Below are 22803 nucleotides of genomic sequence, written 5' to 3'. Positions count from 1 at the left end.
GATGAAACATGGTTGCACAATTCAACCCCAGAGACCAAAAGACGCAGCATGGAGTGGCGGCATAAAGGTTCCCTGCCCCCCAAGAAAAGCAAAACACAGCCGTTTGCTGGAAAGATCATGGCAAGTGTCTTCTGGGACATGAAGGGCGTTATCCATGTGAATTTTCTGGACAAAGGGAGCACGATTAATGCCCAGTATTACTCCACATTGTTGAGTGGTGCTGTACGAAAGTCCATTCGCAAGAAAAGACCTGGGATGTTGTCTGGAAATGTCATTCTTCTCCATGACAATGCCCACCCTCACACGGCCAATGTGACAACAACAACTCTGGCCGACATGTGCTGGGAAGTTCTGCCCCATCCCCCCTACAGTCCGGATTTAGCCCCCAGTGATTATTATTTGTTTGCACCCCTTAAAGACCATCTGGGAGGGAAGAAATTCACGACAGACGAAGCACTGCGGAGCGATGTCCTCCAGTGGCTACGACAACAACCAAGTTCTTTCTACGCCAAAGGAATTCATGAGCTGCCAGAACGATGGCAACGGTGCCTCAGCGCGCACGGAGAATACTTTGAAAAACTGACATAGTTTGGTGTTTCTTCTGCTACCTATTTCCTCTGCAGAAATAAAAGTCCTGGTCAACCTTGAACGACCCTTGTAATTGATTAATAGTTCCCAATGAAGCAAAACTGAGGGATTATAATATGCTCCTGTCTGTGTCTCTTTCAGCAAGGAACTCGTATCTATTTGTTTGTCTGTTTCTTGTTTTTAAATGTGATTCCAGGGCTGGTGAGCAAGTGTATACCCTCATAAATTTTGCTCTTTTTAAAATTTAATTAGCTGATTTCGATCTTTTACATGACGTAAAATATATTTCAAGATGTGGAAAATGCATAATAAAGATAACCTGATGACCAAAGTTAACCAGTGTTCATCTGATTTCCCTTATTATGGAGTAGTTTTAAGTTTTTTCTTCCTTCTTTTTTACAAAAATAGTAAAAAAATGGAGTGTCCTGTTCAGGGAAATATTTATTTTCTGCCATCTTTTGTGTATAATATTGTTGATTGTGTATTTACTGCATTTAGAACAGAATTTTAAATATTTACTTACTAGTGCCATATATGAATTATGTACTTTTCATAAATACTTGTTCATATTTTAAGTTTTTGATCATGTTCAACTATTGTTATAGTCATGACATGACATGTGAAATTTTACATGCCTCAAAAGCTCATTAATGTCATGTAGTGAAATAGTTTTCTCAACAGATATGCCAGAAATTGAATATCATGAGGTGAAGGCCAGTCGAATGGTGTATACTTAACACCCCATCACACTTGCACTTGCAACTGTCACTAACTTACCATTACGTACTAGCATTCCTCACTTCTTCATCTTAGGCTTGTTTTGGAGCACTGTTAAGTTAATTTTGATTTTATCACATGGCAATGCTTATGTGGAAAGTGGGTTTTCTGTAAATAAGCAGGTTTTAATAGAAAACTTGAAAGTAGAGTCTGTTGTGGCTATTCGGCAAGTTTATGATGCAGTGAAAGTGTATGACAATAAAAATAATACATTGTCATAACTACATTTGAAAATGGTTAGGCTAAGTCCAAAGTTCCACATTTGTGCAATATTTATAATAATTTAGTCATATGATTGCTCAAAATTTTATTCAAATAATACAATTAAATGTCTGAAATTACTACTTAAACCTATTCCATTAAATATGATGTTTAAAAAAGCCAATTTGTATATCATGACAAAATTATCAAATTGTGAAATATTCTGAATTCATATTCATAACAGTTATTTTTGACTGACAAAATGAAAAACAAATATTTTAAATCATATGTGTTCTTTCAGACAAGAAAGATATGATACATTCAAATTTATAATTAAATTTATTGAAATTATGTACATTTGCATTGGCATCAAGGTTTATATACAAAGGTCAACTCTTTAAAATTGTTCAATGTAGAATATGATGTCATACTTGGTATTTTGTATCAACATTCAAAAAATGGTAATTGTAATCATTAGATAAGTATATTGTGATATACATAGAAAAATAGCTGTAACAGAGCAAATATGTACATTTACTACACAAACATTCAAGCTGTTAAGCACTTATGGACAAAAATATAAAACAAAAACAATTGAAGATAACTCATACTAAAAAATCTGGCTTGAACTAGTTGCTCTAATACTAGTTGTCTGTGACTTTAAAGGGATCTCAGGATGGAAAAAAGATAAGTACAGATTGAGCATTATGGAATGGTGATTTATTTGTACAATAATTGTTGCTTTTAAAGCATTAAACTGGACAATGTTATAATAACTTGGATGTTTAAGTTATATAGAAGCCTTTTATGACTCGAATGAACTTTGAATATGATATAATCTTATAAAGATTCGAAAGTTGTGGAATGACACTGATATGTATAAAAGATGCCATGTTGAATTGGAAGCAGTGAATAGGTATCTGTTTTCATCTTCCTTAACGGGCAGGCTTGTAAAAGTTATAGTTCCTCCAATGACTGCTTTGAGGAAGGTCGCATAGAGTGACACTTATATGTTCTACGTTTGGAGGTGATTTGATCAGATGATGAATTTCGAAAACTGAATCTCAGAATTGTAGATACAAAGACTTACTTTATCCTGGAAGGAGATAACAAAGATATATTTTTTTTTATGTATAGCATTGATATCTTTTAAATGTTCTTGTAAATACACTATGTGGAAGAAAGTCATTGGACACCAAGTCTGAAACGAACTCATCATGGAAAAGAGAGTACAGACGGGTGTATATACGGCAGCAGGAGGCTTCTCAGATCACTCGCTGATAAAATGACGGACAGGAAAGAGCTCAGCATCTTTGAAAGAGGGATCATAGTAGGCTGCTCCATAGGAGGCATGAGTATACGTAGCATAGCTGATGCCAGACAGGTCCCTAAATCAACTGTAGCCTTTGTCATCAAGAAGTGGAAGGAAAAGGGACACTGCAGCAATGCACCACGAAGCGGAAGACCCACGAGATTGGACGACCGGGACTGGAGAGTGCTGAAGAGGGAGATTCGGAAAACTAGAACCCGTCCGATGCATTCGATTGCAGAAGAGTTTCAAAGTGCAACCAATTTGACTGTTTTGACCAAGACACTTCTCAAGGAGGTCTATGCGCTCGGTTATCATAGTTGAGCTGCTGCCCTAAACCTCTGATAACAAAAAAAACAAAAACATAAACGGCAGAGACTATGCTGTTGTAAAAAGCGGAGAAACTGGACGGTGGAGCAATGGCGAAAGGTCCTATGGAGCGATGTATCACGCTTCACACTGTTTCGATCAGATGGGAGAGAGTGGGTATGGCAATTACCCGGAGAACGTCTGTTACCCGAGTATGCAGTGCCCACAGTGAAATATGGTGGTGGCGGCATCATGTTTTAGGGTGGTTTCAGCTGGTATGGCGTGGGTCCACTGGTACTGGTGTATGCCTACATGATGTCTGCGTCCTTCCGAGATATTCTCGACAACTCCATGCTCCCCACGTTGTGGCGTTTCTATGGAAACGAAGAATGTGTGTTCCAGGACGATAAGGCGACTTGTCATGTTTCCAGGGCTACCATGGAGTGGTATGCAGAAAATAATGTCACCCGACTAGATTGGCCTACTCAGAGCCCTGACCTCAACCCTATCAAACATCTATGGGACAAACTGGAGCACCGATTGAGGTCGCGATCGCCTCGTTCTTCTACACTTCCAGGGTTGGTAACTGTTCTGCAGGAGGAATGGTGGAATATTCCACTCTGTGTACTACACGACCTTGTGGCCAGTTTACCACGACGAGTGGCTGCTGTTATCGCTGCCAAAGGCAGACCGCCCTTCTATTGATTGCAAGAAAACTTATGGTATTCGCTGACACGTGGTGTCCAATGACTTTCTTCCACATAGTGTATATGCATAATTTGATGCTATTGTAATTTTTGTTGTTTCTAGTTTTTTTTTATCAATATAATAATTATAAAGTTATCAGTATATGTAAATTTAAATTTCCTTTTCAATGTAGCACCATAGCTACCTATTGTGCTGATACTGAGTTTGAATTTTACTGACAAAGTTGTTATAAGTGGTAGGAGGAGTGTCAAATGTAGAAGTAAGCAAAGATATGATCCAGAGTGTTAAAGGTGCACGTATTAGATACAAAGAAGCATTGCAGAAGATGAGAAAGAAATGTGATCACAAAGAAGACAAAAGGTAAGAAATGAAACATAAAGCAAGTGAGATCCGTACTTTACAAGCCAAACAACAAAATATGCAAGAAGAAGCAAAGGCTATTGCAGAACAATTAAAAAAAAACTTTAAGCTTCTGAGAAGTAAAGTTTCTTAATTTGCTGTATCAGACATTAAGTACATTTCTTGTTTTATATTTCAGTAACTTATTATTCCTTTTTAAATCGGTACTAATAATTGTCACTTCATTTTTATGTTTTAAAAATTCCAATAATTTGTTTGTCTTAACTATTATTGTATGCATTACAGATTAATTGATATTGTATCCATTTATAAACATGTATGAAAAGTGTGAAAATATTTCAATGTTCTATATCAGATATGTTAGAAATTGTTTCAGAGTTGTTTACAGTTCTAGAAAACTGGTCATCTTTGTTCTTAATTACATGCAAAGAAGTGTAATTTTATTTTATTATTGAACTAGTTTTGTTATTTGCATCAGAAAACAACAGTAATAAAGAAGGTGAGGATGGTATGGCTGAGGGGAAATGGAGGAGACCATTGTAAAATTATAGTAATTTACTGTGCATTCAATACTCTGGAAAAAATATGAGGATTCTGGAAAACTCAGGGAAAATGCATTTGGAGTTTGCGTGGGAACCCTGTATATTGTTATAAACCTCTGCCTGGAAGGTAAAGGTGGCTGGAGCATGGTGCTGATCACATTATTACCAAAAATAAAAATAGCAAAGGGACAGCGAGAGTAAATCGAGAAGACCATGCGGTCAACCAATTCAGGTAATCTGTCTCACTAATCACCTTGGTAAATGCCCTCGGCTAAATCTGAAGTCCTGATTGATATCTCATTTTACATATATATCTGTCTGGTGTGTAATGGCAGCCAATCAGAATTCAAATTAATGTGTTAGCACAGTAGGTACAATATATTCAGAAAAGGTAATGTCAGCTTACATTTATTAAGATAATATATTTTTTGTTAAAACAGGGGAGTAATTTTCATGTAAAATATATTGTTATAATCAAGCAAGAACCTATAGTTAAAACAACATCAAATTATACATTGGAAAACAATTATTTATAACATATAAGCAGTGCTTGAAAAATTTTCTTCAAAGCTAGGTGCCAGGAAAACACCTATTAGCAATTGTGCTACTACAGCATGTTTCAAAAGTTGCACAATTCAAATTTTGAAAATGTATATCATGAAAATCGTAAGAGATATTTACACCAGGTTTTCTGTACTAAACTAATCCTGTAGGCCATCACTGGGTGCATAAATTTATGTTAGCATTTATCTAAATAAAAGCAATTACATTATTTAAAAAAAGAACTGTTAATTTGCTGAAGACATCTGAGAACTAATGTTCAAGAATAAATGCCAACACTTAAACAATTTGTTGGTGTGTGGTTGTAAAACAGTTGCTTTGTGAGGTAGCTACAGCAGAAGCAGGGAGGGCATTTGTATTGGAAAACTTCTTGCACATGAGTGTAAGAATGAGTAGTAAAATACTCTTCAGCAATGCACATGTACTGCTCCAATGAATATGCCATACTGAATCAATTAAAACAAACAGGCACAGTAGCAGCAGAAGTGAGAGAAGAGAATTCAATGTAAACAGGGACAGCCTAGGATTCTCTGAAGAGTCCAATTTCGGCACAAAATCTTGATTTACGATTTTTCACGTAAATGTATAGCCAATACTTAGACACATGTTTGCAACTGTTGGCAATATTTCGACCTGCTAGTGTTGCCATATACGAAGATATGTCCCAAAAATGGCACTTTTCGCTCAACCCATAAAATTGCCAGTCAAAAATTCATCAAACGTTGCACATGACCAATATTGGTCGGAAATGACAGACTGACATGGCATCATGTCTGATTATGACCCTTCAATAATTTCTTACATATTTTTCTTACTCAGAAGTTCATTTCTGGATAAATTTGAATGGTGCTTTCCGTCAGTTATTAATTTATATAATTTTCTGTATGGAGTGAACTGATAATTTTAAGCATTGAAAAATATCTCAATGGATGAGGCTTTATAATGCAGAAAACCCGGTGTAAATATCTCTTATGATTGTCATGATATACCACATTTCCAAAGTTTGGGTTGTGTGACTTTTGAAACACTCAGTATAAGATGCTGAGCATCACGGTATTCAAAACATCGCTACATTATTTGAGAAAGCAGGAAATGGGGTGTTGGGGAACAATGGGTAAGAAATTGTTACGGACTCTATGGAATGTTCACAACGTTGATAAAAAAAAATCATATGCTAACTTACGCTGTACTGCAATTTGAACTTAGAATCATCAAAATATCGTACATATAACAGCAAAAGATCACAGTCGCCAGACTGGAATTTTTAGTCGCCATGGCGACCTGGCGACCGGGATTTTTCGAGCCCTGCATATAAGTGAAAATTAAATAACGGAAATATGTCTTAGACACATCAGTTTTTACCATATATTTTGTGCATGCAAGAGATCTACTTCAGAGTAAATTTCTTCATGCAGGTTTTCTTCAATTTTCAAAACTTAACATCTAGCTGAGTGACGTCCAAATGTAGAATATATTTGTGTCACTTTATGTAACATTCCTCAAAAAAATCCATTTGAGTTATTTGTAGCATTTGTAAGGTTGCTTGTTAATGGAGATTAAAGCAGATATCAATTAACTGCTTCACATTCAACATGGCATATTTTATACATATGAGTGCCATTCCACAACTTTCCAATCTTTTGAAAGATTACACCATAATCAAACATCTTTCAAGATTCAGAAAAGGCTTTTATGTATATAGCTTAAGCAACCAATTTATCATTAAATTGCAAAGTCTAATGCTTTAAAAGCAACAATAATTGTACAAAAATTGAGCCATCACAAATTGATACATGTGTACTTATCCTTATTCCATCATGAGATTTCTTATTGTCACAGAAACTAGTTCACGAAAATCTTGCTTCTTTGAAAGGACACATATGATTGAAGATTGTTTTTTCATATTATCAGTCAAAAATAATTGTTATAAATATGAATTCAAAATATTACACAACTTGATAATTTTGTCCTAAAATACAATTTGGCTTTTTCAAACATCATATTTATCAGAATTAGCTCAAATAGTAATTTCAGACATATTTTATTGCATTATATGAATAAATTTGGAGTATTCATGACAAAAACTATTATTGTTAATGCACAAATGTGGAGCTTTGAACGTAGCCTAACATTTTCCAATGTAAATATGACAATATATTAACTTTATTGTCATAACATCACCTCCAAAATGCCCAAGATGGAAGAATGTGTGGGGCCGTACCCCGACATCCTGCTATATATGCCCCATGGCATGGTACAAAGTGCACGGGGAACTACCTTTACCATTCCACAGTATCAATGAGTATGTTTTCTCCATAATTTTTTTTTTTTTTTTTTTTTTTAATGTGACAAACACTATTCTTGTATGTACATATGGATATGGTTGCATTCTAGAATTATTCCTCTTGTAGTTTACGGTTCTTACAAAAAGTGTGCAACAGTCATCCTGTGTGGCGGAATGGTTAACACAGCACACTAGGACATTACGGGTCCCAGGTTTGAATCCTGGCATGGGGATGGATGTTCTATGAACATTACTTCATCAATTTCATCATATCATCACTCATTCTGTTCTTTTGAACAGTCAGAAGTGGCATAAACAAAATCAATGTCAGTAAATTCTTGTAACAATCATCAACTAAAAGACGAATAAACAAAAGTTATGTTATTCATTTTATTATTTCTCTTGCACTTTATGGTTCTTACAAGCACATAATCACAATTTTTGCTGTTATGTTTCAGAACAACGCACCCCCTTCATCAGATATTTATTTTTAGTTTCAATAATGTTATAGGAATGGAATGAATTTAGCAAAAGCTTGACGAAGCAGTTACACAATGAATCTTGTGAATAATATTACTACATTGTTTGAACAATTCAACTGTGAAACATGCAATTTATTATTATTTTAATGAGTTTTTTTAAATTTTAATTGTGGATTGCAAATATTATCTGATAATTCAAGTGCTACTCCTTTCTACAAATGTTATTGACCTCTTCTGGAGGAATAATTTTCGAAGATGATGGCTTACCCCACTAGTGAGAAAGGGAACTCCACAGTGAGTTTATAGTGTCATTCTCATTATTTAATTTCTTCCAGTTATTCTTTTTAAAACCTTTCTTTTTATTAGTCATAATGTTTCTCCTCAATGACGTGAGCTGACAAACCCAAATTTGTGATGTCTAAATCATGTTGCCATTTTTCTACATAATTTTTTGGACACAAACAAATTATGTTATATATTTCTGTGGATTCCCCATCTGACAAATTTTATTTTTTAAGATCGTCATTTTCTATTGATAAAAGAAAATAGAAGTTCAGCAAATAGGAAATTATGCCACATACATCATATTTAATCTTTTGTTGATATTATTTGATACATTAGAAATTGGATGCCACTTTCTTTCAGAGGGAAATGTGAAATGAGTGATATTGTTAATATCACTTGCAAATTGCAAATGTCAGTTCTGTTCTATGTCAGTTCAAAGAGGTATTTGTCTAGCTGTAGTTGGTCAGCACAGAAATAATTGAATAAATTCCTTCTCTATTTGTTTGCAGTGCCGCAAACTCATATCAATCCAATCGTTGTGGCGATCAGGGATCTCAGAACATCTGCACAGGTCTTCAGATGGTGACAGCAAATGCCACGGAGGCTGTTGACAGCTCTGGAGCAGATGAGACAGCCGAGAACATGAGCCCAACTTCCCCTGGAACTAGTCACAGCCCCCCACACCTGGTGCCAAGTCATGAGGAACCATCCAATCAGGAATTGGACAGGACAGGACCAAATGAGACAGCTGCACCCTCCCCACCCCCACCATCTTTAGAAGCACATAGTCCTTCAAAGGTATGATTAACCTTTGAAAGCACAGTGAGGACTTAGAAATAATGTAATATTTTTATTTTTTGTTTTCTTGTGTAACATTAAAACTTTCTGACACCTTCAACTACTATATTTGTTCACAGTTACTAACTAACTAACTGTCTACCTTTCTTAAACCCTAAGGTTTATGGTTGCAGCTACCTGATCCTTCCATCTGTTTCTATCCTAGGCAAGATCAATCCAATCTTTCCTATTACCGATTTCATTTAGGTCCATCTCAACATTATCCTTCCATCTTCGTCTTGGCCTTCCTACAGGTCTCTTACAATCATGTTTCCCAACAAGAATCCTGTAGACTCCTCTTTCCTATCCCATTTGTGCCACATGGCCTACCAATCTGTTTTCTTGATTTAATTATTCTAATAATTTCTGGAGAGGAATTTAAATTGCGCAGTTCTAAATTATATAACCTTCTCCACTCACCTGTCTCCTCAACCCTTTTAGGTCCAAATATTTTCCTAAGGATTTTATTTCCAATACGTACTCTTGATTTATTTTCCTCTTTTAATGTAAGGAACCAAGTTTCACAGCCGCATAATACTATAGGCAAAATTACTGTTTTGTATATTTTAACTTTTAGTTTCTAACTTTTAGATACATACGAGAAGATAAAAAATTTATGAAGATAAAAGTTACTTCCATTTCCTGAATTAAGTATGCTTTTTATTTCCTCTTTAATATAATTTTCATTTGTTAGTATTACTACTAGGTACTTGAATTTTGAAACTGATTCAAACGAGTTGTTATTAATAATCAAATTTTGATTATTACCTAACACTTGGTTTCAACCTGTAAGCATATATTTAGTTTTCTCTGAAAATTCCCTTACTATTGTCCTAATATTCCCTTTTCATCTTTTAAATTCCCTGTCCAATAAGGTTTAAAGTCCTTGATAGAAATTCAAACCTAGGATCTCCAGTTTCGTAGCACGTTACGTTCACGATTGAGGTTACAATACATGTACCAGGCTATGTTTTTAAAAATAATTACTGGTTCCACAGTTAGTTTTCAATATTCCAAAAATTACGTTTTAAGGTCAAACAACAAAAACTTTATGACTAAAATGTCCATCTAACTTTTAAAGCTTTTTCTTGAAGGTATCTAAAATTTAATAACAAGTATAATAATTATGCATTTCTGTATGAAATGTAAATAAAAGAAACTTGTGCTGGATATTCACTCATCTGCTGGATTCAGGATATAACAACAGCAATAATAGACTAATAATAATAATAATTATTATTATTATTTTGGAAAAATATATTATTATTATCAAATTATAATTATTATTGTATACCGTATTGGCCCGAATATAAGCTGCCCCTGAATATAAGCTGTACCCTAAAATTTGAAGGAGCAAATAGAGAAAAAGAGATGATACCCGAATATAAGCCAAGGAAAGAAAAGAAAATTGGTCTCCTGAAAGATCTTGTTGAAAGTGCATTTCTCTTGGCTCAGCAACAACCCAATGTTGCACATTAGATTCGTCAAGTCCATATTTCTTTCTGGCCTCTCTGTTGCTTGTGACTTTATCGTAACGAACAACTGCAATTTTCAAACTTGCAACGTAACTACACCTTATTCCCAGGCTTCATGATGCTTTCTTCTCCACACGATAGTTCATATTGGCGACAAACCTGTAGATCCACTTCAGTAGAAATGAATACCTGTATAAGCTTAGAGAAGAACGGACGCAATCTTAATAAAATCAAAGAGTACGTTATCAAGAATGCCGACAGTTTTTACAATGCCCAGTGAGAAACAACAATGCTGTTGTTCCAGTTAGAAACAACAATGCTATTGTTGGATAAAATTATGGTATCTACAATGTGGCCAGTTTCTACAATGCTATTGTTGCATTATCATTATTTCAAATGAGAAATCAGCACACTTTTAACAGCATATGATATGACGAAATCTCATAATTTTTTAAGGTCGCGAATATAAGATGCATCCTAATTTTTCACAATTGAAATTTGGATAAGATGTGGCTTATATTCGGGCCAATAGGGTAATTATTGTTATTATTTCTATTATTCAAATTTCTGGCGACGCCCATGAGAACAATTATGAATAAATCCCCCGATAATCTTTCCTGCCTAAGACCACGGTGATGTATATATTGTGCTTGAAATTTTGTAGCAATTGTTCTGTTTCACAAATCAATGGGTCATGAAGTTTGTAACATAATTTTCTGTTTTTCATTTCAGAGAAACAGTGAAAGTGAGCTTGAAATTGTGGAACGTGTCAAGAGAAGGTCAGCCAGGCTGAAAAGGACAGAGCCAAGGTGTAAAGTCCAAGCAGAAATAATGAACACATCATGTAACAGACATGAGCCTGAAGCAATTGTGCAAAGTGATGTTCCTTCAGTTCCTATCCTGGAGACTGAAATCATTCAAATACCAAGCACTAGCACACAGATTGAAAAGCAGCCAGCCCAGAGAGAGACTGAAATTCTACCTGTTCCAAGTGCTGCAAGTGAAAATGTGTCAACAGATAATTTCACAGATCTCCCAGAAACCAATATCGCTGCTCAGGACTTGTCCACAAGCTCTGCACCTGATAACGCGAGTGAAGTGTCAATTTCTCCAGTTAAGTCACGCCGGATTGAGTTAGTTAGTGTTAAGCAAAATAACACTGATCAAGTTATTATTAAGCAAATAAAAGTTATTGTTAAGCGATTAATAGTTGAGAAGAACCAGGAGAATGACACTGAGGAATTTCCTTCACAAAGGTGAGAGATTTTTTTTTTTTACATTGAAGTTTATTTTACATGCACAATGAAAGATATGTTTAATGATTCTTTATTCACATTTTGGAAAAAACAGTTACCTAACCCCCAGTTGTTGTACGTTTCATGACTGGGTTATGCTACTCATTCGTAGTTCCTCAATTCCATCATAATGGTGGGTTGCCACCAGGGGCGCCGACTTGTCAAAATTATTGGGGGGGGGGGGCCTCTGATCACTGAAATAAATTAATGAATAACTCACTCTCCCTTTTAAAGTTTTGGCCTCAGTGTTTGGAATCTCATAAAAGTCCATGAATTCCTCAAAAATATCAAAATTGTTATTCACAGCTCGAATGCCGAATATTAATTGTCCACGGATGGATATGTCACAAGTTTCGTCAACCATAATAGCAAAATATTCCCAACTTTTAATAACTGCTACCACGGAGCGCAAAACAGATCTCCCTAATATATCAATGATCTCGTTCTGAATGTCATGTGAGAGCCATTTGTAGCCCGAATGTCCCATCCACTACCCTAGTTCATGCACATCGTCTTTTGAAACTCCTTTTAGTAAAAATTTTAACAATACTCATAATTACATACTTAGTATATACTAATAAGTCATGTGTTTTGCTGTCTCTGGTCATATCCCCCCCAAAGTTGGTTCAGTGGTCTCAGCCCCCCAAAGTTGATGGTCTAGAACATTTCAAATATGTATTTAAAGTTAAGTTCATGTGGCACAATTCAGAGTAAACTTTACAAGAGAAGCAAAATAATACATTAGATCCTCTTAAGCAAAATTATTTGGGGGGCTCTGCCCTCACATCGTTAACATTTGGGGGCTCAAACCCCACCAAGCCCCATGGAGTCTGCGCCTATGGTTTGGCACTGGTCCCATACTTAGGATAAAAGTTGTTGCTCTTGCCCCCAGGAGACTTGAACGAGCATGCCCAGTCGGAACCCAAAGCCTGATGCCTTAGACCAGGGATCGCCAAACCGTCTATCGCAAGCTACTGGTAGCCCCCCCCCCCCCCCCCGCTTTTGCCCCCGCACTATGCTAAACCGTATCTGCCAAGGGAAAGTAAAGTGTCCTTGCCTCTTTCCCCCCCCCCCATTTTGGAACCGAAGCGCCGCCCGTTCATTAACATGGTAAGAAGAAAAATGATAATGATGATTAGGGGCAAGTTTTTAAAACTTTACTGTGTTTGTAAGAAAAATATTTACATGTTTTGAAGTCTTTCAGAAATGACAGCCTGTATAATTACATTGCAGAGAAATTAAAAATAATAATTTGATGTGATTTGATTTTTGTTATTTATGTCTCTTTTCTGCTAATTTTGGCTAATGGCGACAATGAGGATGAGTGATATGAAGAAATTGATGAAGGGACACTCAGAGAGAGAACACATGCTCATGCTGGGATTCGAACCCAAGGCCCCCTGACTTCTTAGTGCTATAAAGAATAATTATAAAGGGTGAAAAAATAATATCAGAAATATTTTCGTTTTTAAATCCTCCCTCTGGAGCAATTCGCACATTCCGGAGAAATGAGATAGATCGCAAACGCTTGGCAACATTGTTAATATTTAGTTGCCATGGAGTGCTTGACAGGGCAGCAACCTGCTTTTTTGTGTTTGTGCATTTTATAAAAATAATGATTGTTATGTTGTGCGTAATTTGTACTGGCATCATCATAACCTGGCAGGAATGAGAGACGTCCCAAGTGCAAATGTAATTAAATATTGGGTGAGAAAGTTTGAAAACCCTGGAAGCACTATGGCGAGTAAACCGTCCAAGGTCATCAAGGTCAAACAGAAACATTGACCTTGTGTGCCAGTCTGTTAGTGAGAATACTCGCCAATCGTTAAGACTGCGTGCAGCTTCTTTAAATTTGATAAGTCGACAGTTCATTGCATTATTCGCAAGGATATGCATTTCCACCCATTCAAAATTGTTTTTACACAAGAATTAAAACCACAAGATCCTGCCAATCGATTAGAGCTCTGTTAGACAATGAGAGATTTCCTCAATGGTTACAATAACATATGGTTTCATCAGTTATTCCCAGAAAGGGTCATCAGTCACAGAGGGGACATTGACTGGCCACCGAGAAGTCCCGATTTGACTTTTAAGAGTATGGTATTCACCCCAATGCCACAAAATTTGAGAGAATTGAATCAAAGAATTACAGATGAAATCAATGCTATTCTTCGTGCAATGCTTCCGCGAGTGATCGAAAACTTTAGTTCAAGAATAGTTGAATTGGAAAACATGAATGGTCACCATTTGTCCAATACTCTTTTCCACAAATAAAAATTTAATGTTTAAGCAGTCTTTGGACTGCCAAGCTTGTTCTATCACTCAGATGTGTGACATGTTTGAAAGCTATCATTAATTTCTTGAAAATACAATAACACATTGAACGTTTAACTTTATGTTTTGATAGACACCAGAAACACTCACATGCACGTAGTTTGATCCCACCAGTTTCAGAATTTCAGTAAAAAGGTTTGTTTCAATCACCCACAGCGGATGTCCAAATGCACACCACCTTCTTTTCGAGTGTACCCTCTTTCTTCCACCCTCCGACATACATTTTTTCTGTTTGCACACACAATGTTGCCAACTGCCGGTTAACCTCAGTCACAACATTATGTGATGCTCATTCCATTTTGCATAATTTTTAATCATAAGTGTGAAGAACTAGCGATTCCAAGACTCATTTTGAACAGCTGTAACAAATAATTCGTAAACATTATGCATTTTTTGTTGTGTACAAAGTCAGTGGAAAATTTTACACAATAATGGTGTGCTTATCCTTGAGACATTCTTTCTTTATCAACGCAAGTAATTTTTTCATGTGTTTTCTTGTACATGTGGTTCCATTCTAGAATTATTGCTCTTGCAATTTACATAAAAAATTGTGTAACAGTGCTCCCGGGTTGAAATTCCGGCATGGGTATTTTTTTTATGAGTTTCACTTCATCAATTTCATCATATGATCACCACTCATCCTAATCTTTGTGATTGGCCAAAAGTAGCAGAAAAATGCAGTAAAATGAACCAAATCTATCAATCAATAAATCCTTGTAACAATCATCAACTGCAAGAGGAAAAAAATAAGTACTCCCTTCCATTTCACATTTTGAGATTGTTATTTTCTATTGACAAAAAAATAGAAGTTCCGCAAATAGGAAATTATGCCACATACATCATATTTAATCTTTTGTTGATATTATTTGATACATTTGAAATTGGATGCCACTTTCTTTCAGTGGGAAATGTGAAATGAGTGATATTGCTAATACGTATCACATGTAAATTGCAAATGTCAGTTGTGTTCTATGTCGGTTCAAGGAGGTATTTGCCTAGCTGTAGTAGTTGTGCACAGAAAGAATTGAATAAATTCCTTCTCTATTTGTTTGCAGTGCTGCAAATTGTCCAACCAGTCCTTGTGGTGATCAGGGATCTCACAACAGTTGCGCAGATCTTCAGATGGTGACAGCAAATGCCACAGAGGCTGTTGACAGCACGGGAGCAGATGAGACAGCAGAGAACATGAGCCCAACTTCCCCTGGAACTAGTCCCCCACACCTGGTGCCAACCCCTGGAACTAGTCCCCCACACCTGGTGCCAAGTCATGAGGAACCATCCAATCAGGAACTGGACAGGACAGGACCAAAAGAGACAGCTGCATCCTCCCCACCCCCACCATCTTTAGAAGCACATAGTCCTTCAAAGGTATGATTAACCTTTGAAAGCACAGTGAGGACTTAGAAATAATGTAATATTTTTATTTCTTGTTTTCTTGTGTAACATTAAAACTTTCTGACACCTTCAACTACTATATTTGTTCACACTTACTAACTAACTAACTCTCTACCTTTCTTAAACCCTAAGGTTTATGGTTGCAGCAAACCGATCCTTCCATCTGTTTGTATCCTGGGCAAGATTATTCATTATTCATTTCATAATTGCATACTTTTGTTTTTCAAAAAGAAATACGTTTTTGGAAAAAAGATTGTTCGATTTTGAATTTTTCGAAATAGAATGGCTATCCTTATTGATAAATGCCCAACACTGCATTGGACGTATGCTCCTCTGGTTTTCAGGTGGCGATGCACATGACCGTATTTAGTGTCTCAAGGGTTCAACCCCCTCCCCCCGAAACTTCAGACATGTTGGATTAATTGAAGTTCAGAAACCAAAATCTGTAACTCAATTTTCAAACATTTTTTTCAAAGCTTCACAAAAATACTAGCAGAGACAATGTTAAAACGATCGAGCTAGAATTTGCATAAATTTGGAATTCTGAAACTTGAGTGAAACAGGATTTATTCATTCCCAGAATCTCTCTCTCTTAAGTCGTACATCATCCCTATGTTGTTTCAACCTGTCTTTCAGGCTTTTTTCGTTTCTCTTATGTACACACTCTAACATTCTTTACATTTCACTTCGTAGGGATGATGTACGACGTAAGAGAGAGAGAGAGAAATGCAATATTTAAACACACGAGAGAAACAGGACATGACATAGAGTGGGATGAGGCTAAGCAGATAGGAAGGGAAAAGAGAATGCTAGTGAGAAAATGGAAGGAAGCCAAGGAAATAGAGAAGAAAGGTGAAGAAGACATAATGAACTGGAATGGGGGACTGAAGTTAAACAAAGAATGGAAGAAGGTGTTAGAAAGAGTGGAAAGGACAAGAGAGAAAGAGGAGAGACGAAGGGAGAAAAATGAAGGAAAAAGAGTGTGAGTTATTCTATATGAATATCTCTTCACATTCTATATGAAAGTAATTATGTTCATCCTTTTAGGTGAAAGTACAGTTGGAAAGTGAAAGCCACCTGCTAGAAAGTTCCTAAGAACTTTCTAATAGTCTGGAGGGAGTAATGTTTGTGCATATATATAATGCCCTTTTTGTGTATCTTGTTACTTTTGTACTTGATACAGAGTCTGATGAAGACCTTGCTAGAAGGTTGAAACGTTACGTTTTAGTTTATGTTTTTAATAAATAAATTACTGCCTTGGTCAGCATATTTAGTTTTCCATAATCAAGAATGTGGACAGTTTTTACAATGCCCAGTGAGAAACAACAATGCTATTGTTCCAGTTAGAAACAACAATGCTATTGTTGGATAAAATTATGGTATCTACAGTGTGGCCAGTTTCTACGATGCTATTGTTGCATTATCATTATTTCAAATGAGAAATCAGCACACTTTTAACAGCATATGATTTGACGAAATGTCATAATTTTTTTAAGGTCGCAAATATACGATGCATCCTAATTTTTCACAATTGAAATTTGGATAAAATGTGGCTTATATTTGGGCCAATACCTTAATTATTGTTCTTATTTCTATTATTCAAATTTCTGGCGATGCCCATGGAACAATTATGAATACCCCCCCCCCTCTGATAATCTTTCCTGCGTAAGGCCATGGCGATGTATATATTGTGCTTCAAATTTTGTAGCGATTGTTCTGTTTCACAAATCAATGGGTCATGAAGTTTGTAACATAATTTTCTGTTTTTCATTTCAGAGAAACAGTGAAAGTGAGCTTGAAATTGTGGAACGTGTCAAGAGAAGGTCAGCCAGGCTGAAAAGGACAGAGCCAAGGTGTAAAGTCCAAGCAGAAATAATGAACACATCATGTAACAGACATGAGCCTGAAGCAATTGTGCAAAGTGATGTTCCTTCAGTTCCTATCCTGGAGACTGAAATCATTCAAATACCAAGCACTAGCACACAGATTGAAAAGCAGCCAGCCCAGAGAGAGACTGAAATTCTACCTGTTCCAAGTGAAAATGTGTCAACAGATAATTTCACAGATCTCCCAGAAACCAATATCGCTGCTCAGGACTTGTCCACAAGCTCTGCACCTGATAACGCGAGTGAAGTGTCAATTTCTCCAGTTAAGTCACGCCAGATTGAGTTAGTTAGCGTTGAGCAAAATAACACTGATCAAGTTATTATTAAGCAATTAAATGTTATTGTTAAGCAATTAATAGTTGAGAAGAACCAGGAGAATGACACTGAGGGATCTACTTCACAAAGGTGAGATATTTTTTTTTTTTTACATTGAAGTTTATTTTCACATGCACAATGGAATATATATATTTAATAATTCTTTATCCACATTTTGGAAAAAAAAGTTACCTAACCCCCAGTTGTTGTATGTTTCATGACTGGGTTATGCTACTCATTAGTAGTTCCCCAATTCCATCATAATGGTGGGTCAATTTTTTTTTTGGGGGGGGGACTCTGATCACTGAAATAAATTAATGAATAACTCACTATCTCCATTTATAAGTTTTGGCCTCAGTGTTTGGAATCTCATAAAATTCCTTGAATTCCTCAAAAATATCAAAATTGTTATTCACAGCTCGAATGCAGAATATTAATTGTCCACGGATGGATATGTCACAAGTTTCGTTAACCATAATAGCAAAATATTCCCGACTTTTAATATCTGCTACCATGGAGCGCAAAACAGATCTCCCTTATATATCAATGATCTCCATCTGAATGTCATGTGAGAGCCATTTGTAGCCCGAACGTCCCATCCACTACCCTAGTTCATGCACATCGTCTTTTGAAACTCCTTTTAGTAAAAATTTTAACAATACTCATAATTACATACTTAGTATATAGTAATAAGTCATGTGTTTTGCTGCCTGTGGTCATAGCCCCCCAAAGTTGGTTTAGTGGTCTCAGCCCCCCAAAGTTGATGGTCTAGAACATTTCAAATATGTATTTAAAGTTAAGTTCATGTGGCACAATTCAGAGTAAACTTTACAAGATAAGCAAAATAATACATTAGATCCTCTGAAGCGAAATTATTTGGGGGGGCTCTGCCCTCACATCGTTAACATTTGGGGGCTCAAACCCCACCAAGCCCCATGGAGTCGACGCCTATGGTTTGGCACTGGTCCCATACTTAGGATAAAAGTTGTTGCTCTTGCCCCCAGGAGACTTGAACGAGCATGCCCAGTCGGAACCCAAAGCCTGATGCCTTAGACCAGGGATCGCCAAACCGTGGATCGCGAGCTACTGGTAGCACCCCCCCCCCCCCTGCTTTTGCCCCCGCACTATGCTAAACCGTATCTGCCAAGGGAAAGTAAAGTGTCCTTGCCTCTTTTCCCCCCAATTTTGGAACCGAAGCGCCGCCCGTTCATTAACATGGTAAGAAGCAAAATGATAATGATGATTAGGGGCAAGTTTTTAAAACTTTACTGTGTTTGTAAGAAAAATATTTACAAGTTTTGAAGTCTTTCAGAAATGACAGCCTGTATAATTATATTGCAGAGAAATTAAAAATAATAATTTGATGTGATTTGATTTTTGTTATTTATGTCTCTTTTCTGCTAATTTTGGCTAATGGCGACAATGAGGATGAGTGATATGAAGAAATTGATGAAGGGACACTCACAGAGAGAACACATGCTCATGCTGGGATTCGAACCCAAGGCCCCTGACTTCTTAGTGCTATAAAGAATAATTATAAAGGGTGAAAAATAATATCAGAAATATTTTCGTTTTTAAATCCTCCCTCTGGGGCAACTTGCACATTACGGAGAAATGAGATAGATCGCAAACGCTTGGCAACATTGTTAATATTTAGTTGGCATGGAGTGCTTGACAGGGCAGCAATGTGCTTTTTTGTGCTTGTGTGTTTAATAAAAATAATGATCGTTATGTTGTTGTGCGTAATTTGTACCGGCATCATCATAACCTGGCAGGAATGAGAGACGTCCCAAGTGCAAATTTAATTAAATATTGGGCGAGAAAGTTTGAAAACACTGGAAGCACTAGGACAAGTAAACTGCCGGGACGTCCTAGGTCATCAAGATCAAACAGAAACGTTGACCGTGTGCGCCAGTCTGTTAGTGAGAATATTCGCCAATCTTTAAGACTGTGTGCAGCTTCTTTAAATTTGATAAGTCGACAGAGTTCATTGCATTATTCGCAAGAATATTCATTTCCACCCATACTTTACTTACTTAGTCGATCCTCTTCTACCTTGCGGTGTTGAGGTTTCCCAGAGGGTCTTCCATCGGATTCTGTCTCGGGCCAGCTCCTTTGCTCTCCTCCACTCTCCTCCTCTAGTCTCTACAGCCGCCTTCACATCTTCTTCCCATGTTCTTCTGGGTTTCCCGCGTGGTCTTGCTCCTTGCATCTTTGCATTCAAGGCTTGTTTAGCTATTCTGGAGTCTTCCATTCTTTGTATGTGCCCAAACCATCGTAACTGGTTCTGTTCGATTCTCTCAAGCACTGGTAATACGCCCAGGCTAGCTCTAATGGTCTGATTCCTAATTTTGTCTCTTCTTGTTTTCCCTTCTATTTTACGGAGAAATCTCATTTCTGAAGCCTGTATTTTACTCCTATGTTTATTTGTCAATGTCCAGGTTTCACTACCATAAAGTAATGTAGGTAGATATATCACTTTATACACACGGATTTTTGTAGTTTTGGTCACTAATGGATTATTTAGGAAATTTCTCTTTAGCGCATTAAAGAGTCTCCCTGAGTCTTGGGATCGAGCTATAATTTCACCATCTATTCTGCCATCTTGCTGCACTATAACCCCGAGGTATTTAAAATCTGTAGTCTGTTCTAATGTCGTTCCATTATTCAAATCAATCTGATGTATATTTGGCTGTCGTGCCATCATCATGGTCTGAGTCTTTTTATCATTTATCTTCATGCCCCTCTTTCTTAACTCTTTTTCCCAGATTCTCACGTTCTTTTGTAAATTTCTTTCGGAATCTCCCAATATTAATATGTCATCGGCGAAGGCACAATGGTTTATATATATTTGTTTTAAAAACCTATACCCCAGCTTGAATTTCTGTACCTTCCCATTGCATGATTTAATAACATCATCCATTAAGGTAATAAAGAGGAGTGGGCTAAGGATACATCCTTGTTTAAGTCCTACTATAATCTCAAACTCTTGAGACTCTGCATTGCAGTGCGGACATAATTTCTACATTTCTTATACAGACACTGCGTTGCTGTAATTAGTTGATTGCTAACATTTCTTTGTTTTAGTATTTTCCATATTTCATCCCTCGGAAAGTTGTCGAAGGCTTTCTCTAGATCTATGAAAGCCATATGTGCCTCTTTTCCATATCTCATCAGTTTTTCACTGATCTGTCTGATGGTAAATATGAGGTCTTGTGTGCTTCTTCCTGGTCGGAATCCGCACTGTGCCTCATCTAACTGTGGCTCTACCACTTGCCTTATTCTATCTTCTAGTATCCTCGCATATACTTTCCCCGGCACACTCAATAACGATATCCCACGATGGTTTTTGCAGTCTCTATTGTCTCCTTTTTTGAATATTGGCACAATGACACTACACTCCCATTCAGCTGGTATCTTCTTTGCTTTCCAGATGAGATTAATAATCTTAAGTAGTATTTCTTGACCATTTTTGCCCATGAATTTCAGCATCTCAGGTGCTATCTGGTCATATCCTGCCGCTTTGCCTAGTTTCATTTTCTTTAGTGCTCTTTTTAGCTCCTCCATAGTTATTTCTTCTTCAGTTTCTCCCTCCTCTTGGTGTTGCTGTTTTTCTTCCTCAGTCCGATCTTTCTCCTTTTCTCCAATTTCCATATTTCCTCCCAGCAATTCTTGGAAATATTCTTTCCACCTTTCCATAATGTCATTTTCACTTCGGAGGAGGTTACCACTTTTGTCTTTTATGAACTTAAGAGGACATTGCTTCTCTGTTCGCATCGATTTTAATACTTTGTAGAACAGCTTTTGGTTATTTTGTAGGTTTCCTTCCATTGCTTCTCCAAATTTTTCCCATGACTGTTGTTTTGCATCTTTCACTATATTCTTCACTACTAATCTTTGATGTTTATAAGCTTCATAGTCACTTAAATGTTTTGTGAGTAGGTATTTTTTCCACCGTTGCTTCTTTTCCTTTACCATTTCTTTTATCTCTTCCGTCCACCATGCTGTTCTTCTCTTGTTGCTTTCCGCTGGACTTTCCGCAGATTTCGGCCGCCGCTCCTAAGATTGCCTCTTTATATAAACTCCATATTTCTTCCAGTTTATCTTCTCTCATAGTGGGCCATTCCAATGTTTCCACCCTTTGTTTCACAGCCTCTTGATAATCTTTTTGTCTTGCCTCTTCTCTCAATTTATATACCTTTATTCTTTCTTTAGGTTTCCTTTTGTTATCACCAGGGTCCTTGGTCTTGATATTAACATGTAACTGCATAATTACTAAGTAGTGGTCACTTCCAAACTCGTAACCTCTATATACTCTTGCATTTAAGATAAACCTCCACTGTTTCCTCTGTGTCAATATGTAGTCAATAATAGATTTTTCCTTTCGGCTGGGGACTTCTCTTGTATATCTATGTGTTTCTTTATGTGGGAACATTGTGTTCGTAATTACAAAATCATTTCCTGCACACATATCTAGTAATCTTCTCCCATTATTATTCTGGTGCGTCTCGCCGTATTTCCCTAGCAGCCCTTCCATTCCTTCTATGTTGTTTCCAACTCTACCATTAAAGTCACCTAATACAAAGACAGCTCCCATGGTGTCATCCACTGTCCTCTGCAGCTCTTCGTAAAATCTATCTTTCTCTTCTGCTATATCATCTTCATTTGGTGCATATATAGCAATAAAAGTAGTGTCTTCATTTATGCTACTGTTAAAGGTTAAAGTTACCAAGATTATTCTTTCATTGATGAATTTCCAGCATTTAACATAATGTCTGTAGGCCTCGGAGATTACTATAGCCACTCCTCCTTTTGCTCTCTGTTCTTTGCCTACTCCTGAATGAAACATTAGAAACCTTT

General features: G+C 36.7%; 1 protein-coding gene across 1 annotated transcript in view; it reads left to right on the top strand.

The window, feature by feature from the left end:
• Positions 1-22803, top strand: part of LOC145989970 (uncharacterized) — a 52887-nt gene that overhangs the window by 9748 nt on the left and 20336 nt on the right. Inside the window, exons 4-7 of the mRNA XM_083125524.1 lie at positions 8916-9204; positions 11451-11974; positions 15403-15715; positions 17519-18033. Coding sequence (XP_082981650.1) covers positions 8916-9204; positions 11451-11974; positions 15403-15715; positions 17519-18033 — 1641 coding nt within the window. The remainder of the gene's footprint in view (positions 1-8915; positions 9205-11450; positions 11975-15402; positions 15716-17518; positions 18034-22803) is intronic.

Source organism: Lepisma saccharinum, chromosome 7 (assembly GCF_977018435.1).
Source record: "Lepisma saccharinum chromosome 7, izLepSacc3.1, whole genome shotgun sequence".
NCBI classification, from domain to species: domain Eukaryota; kingdom Metazoa; phylum Arthropoda; class Insecta; order Zygentoma; family Lepismatidae; genus Lepisma; species Lepisma saccharinum.
This window is presented reverse-complemented; position numbering and strand designations above follow the sequence as displayed.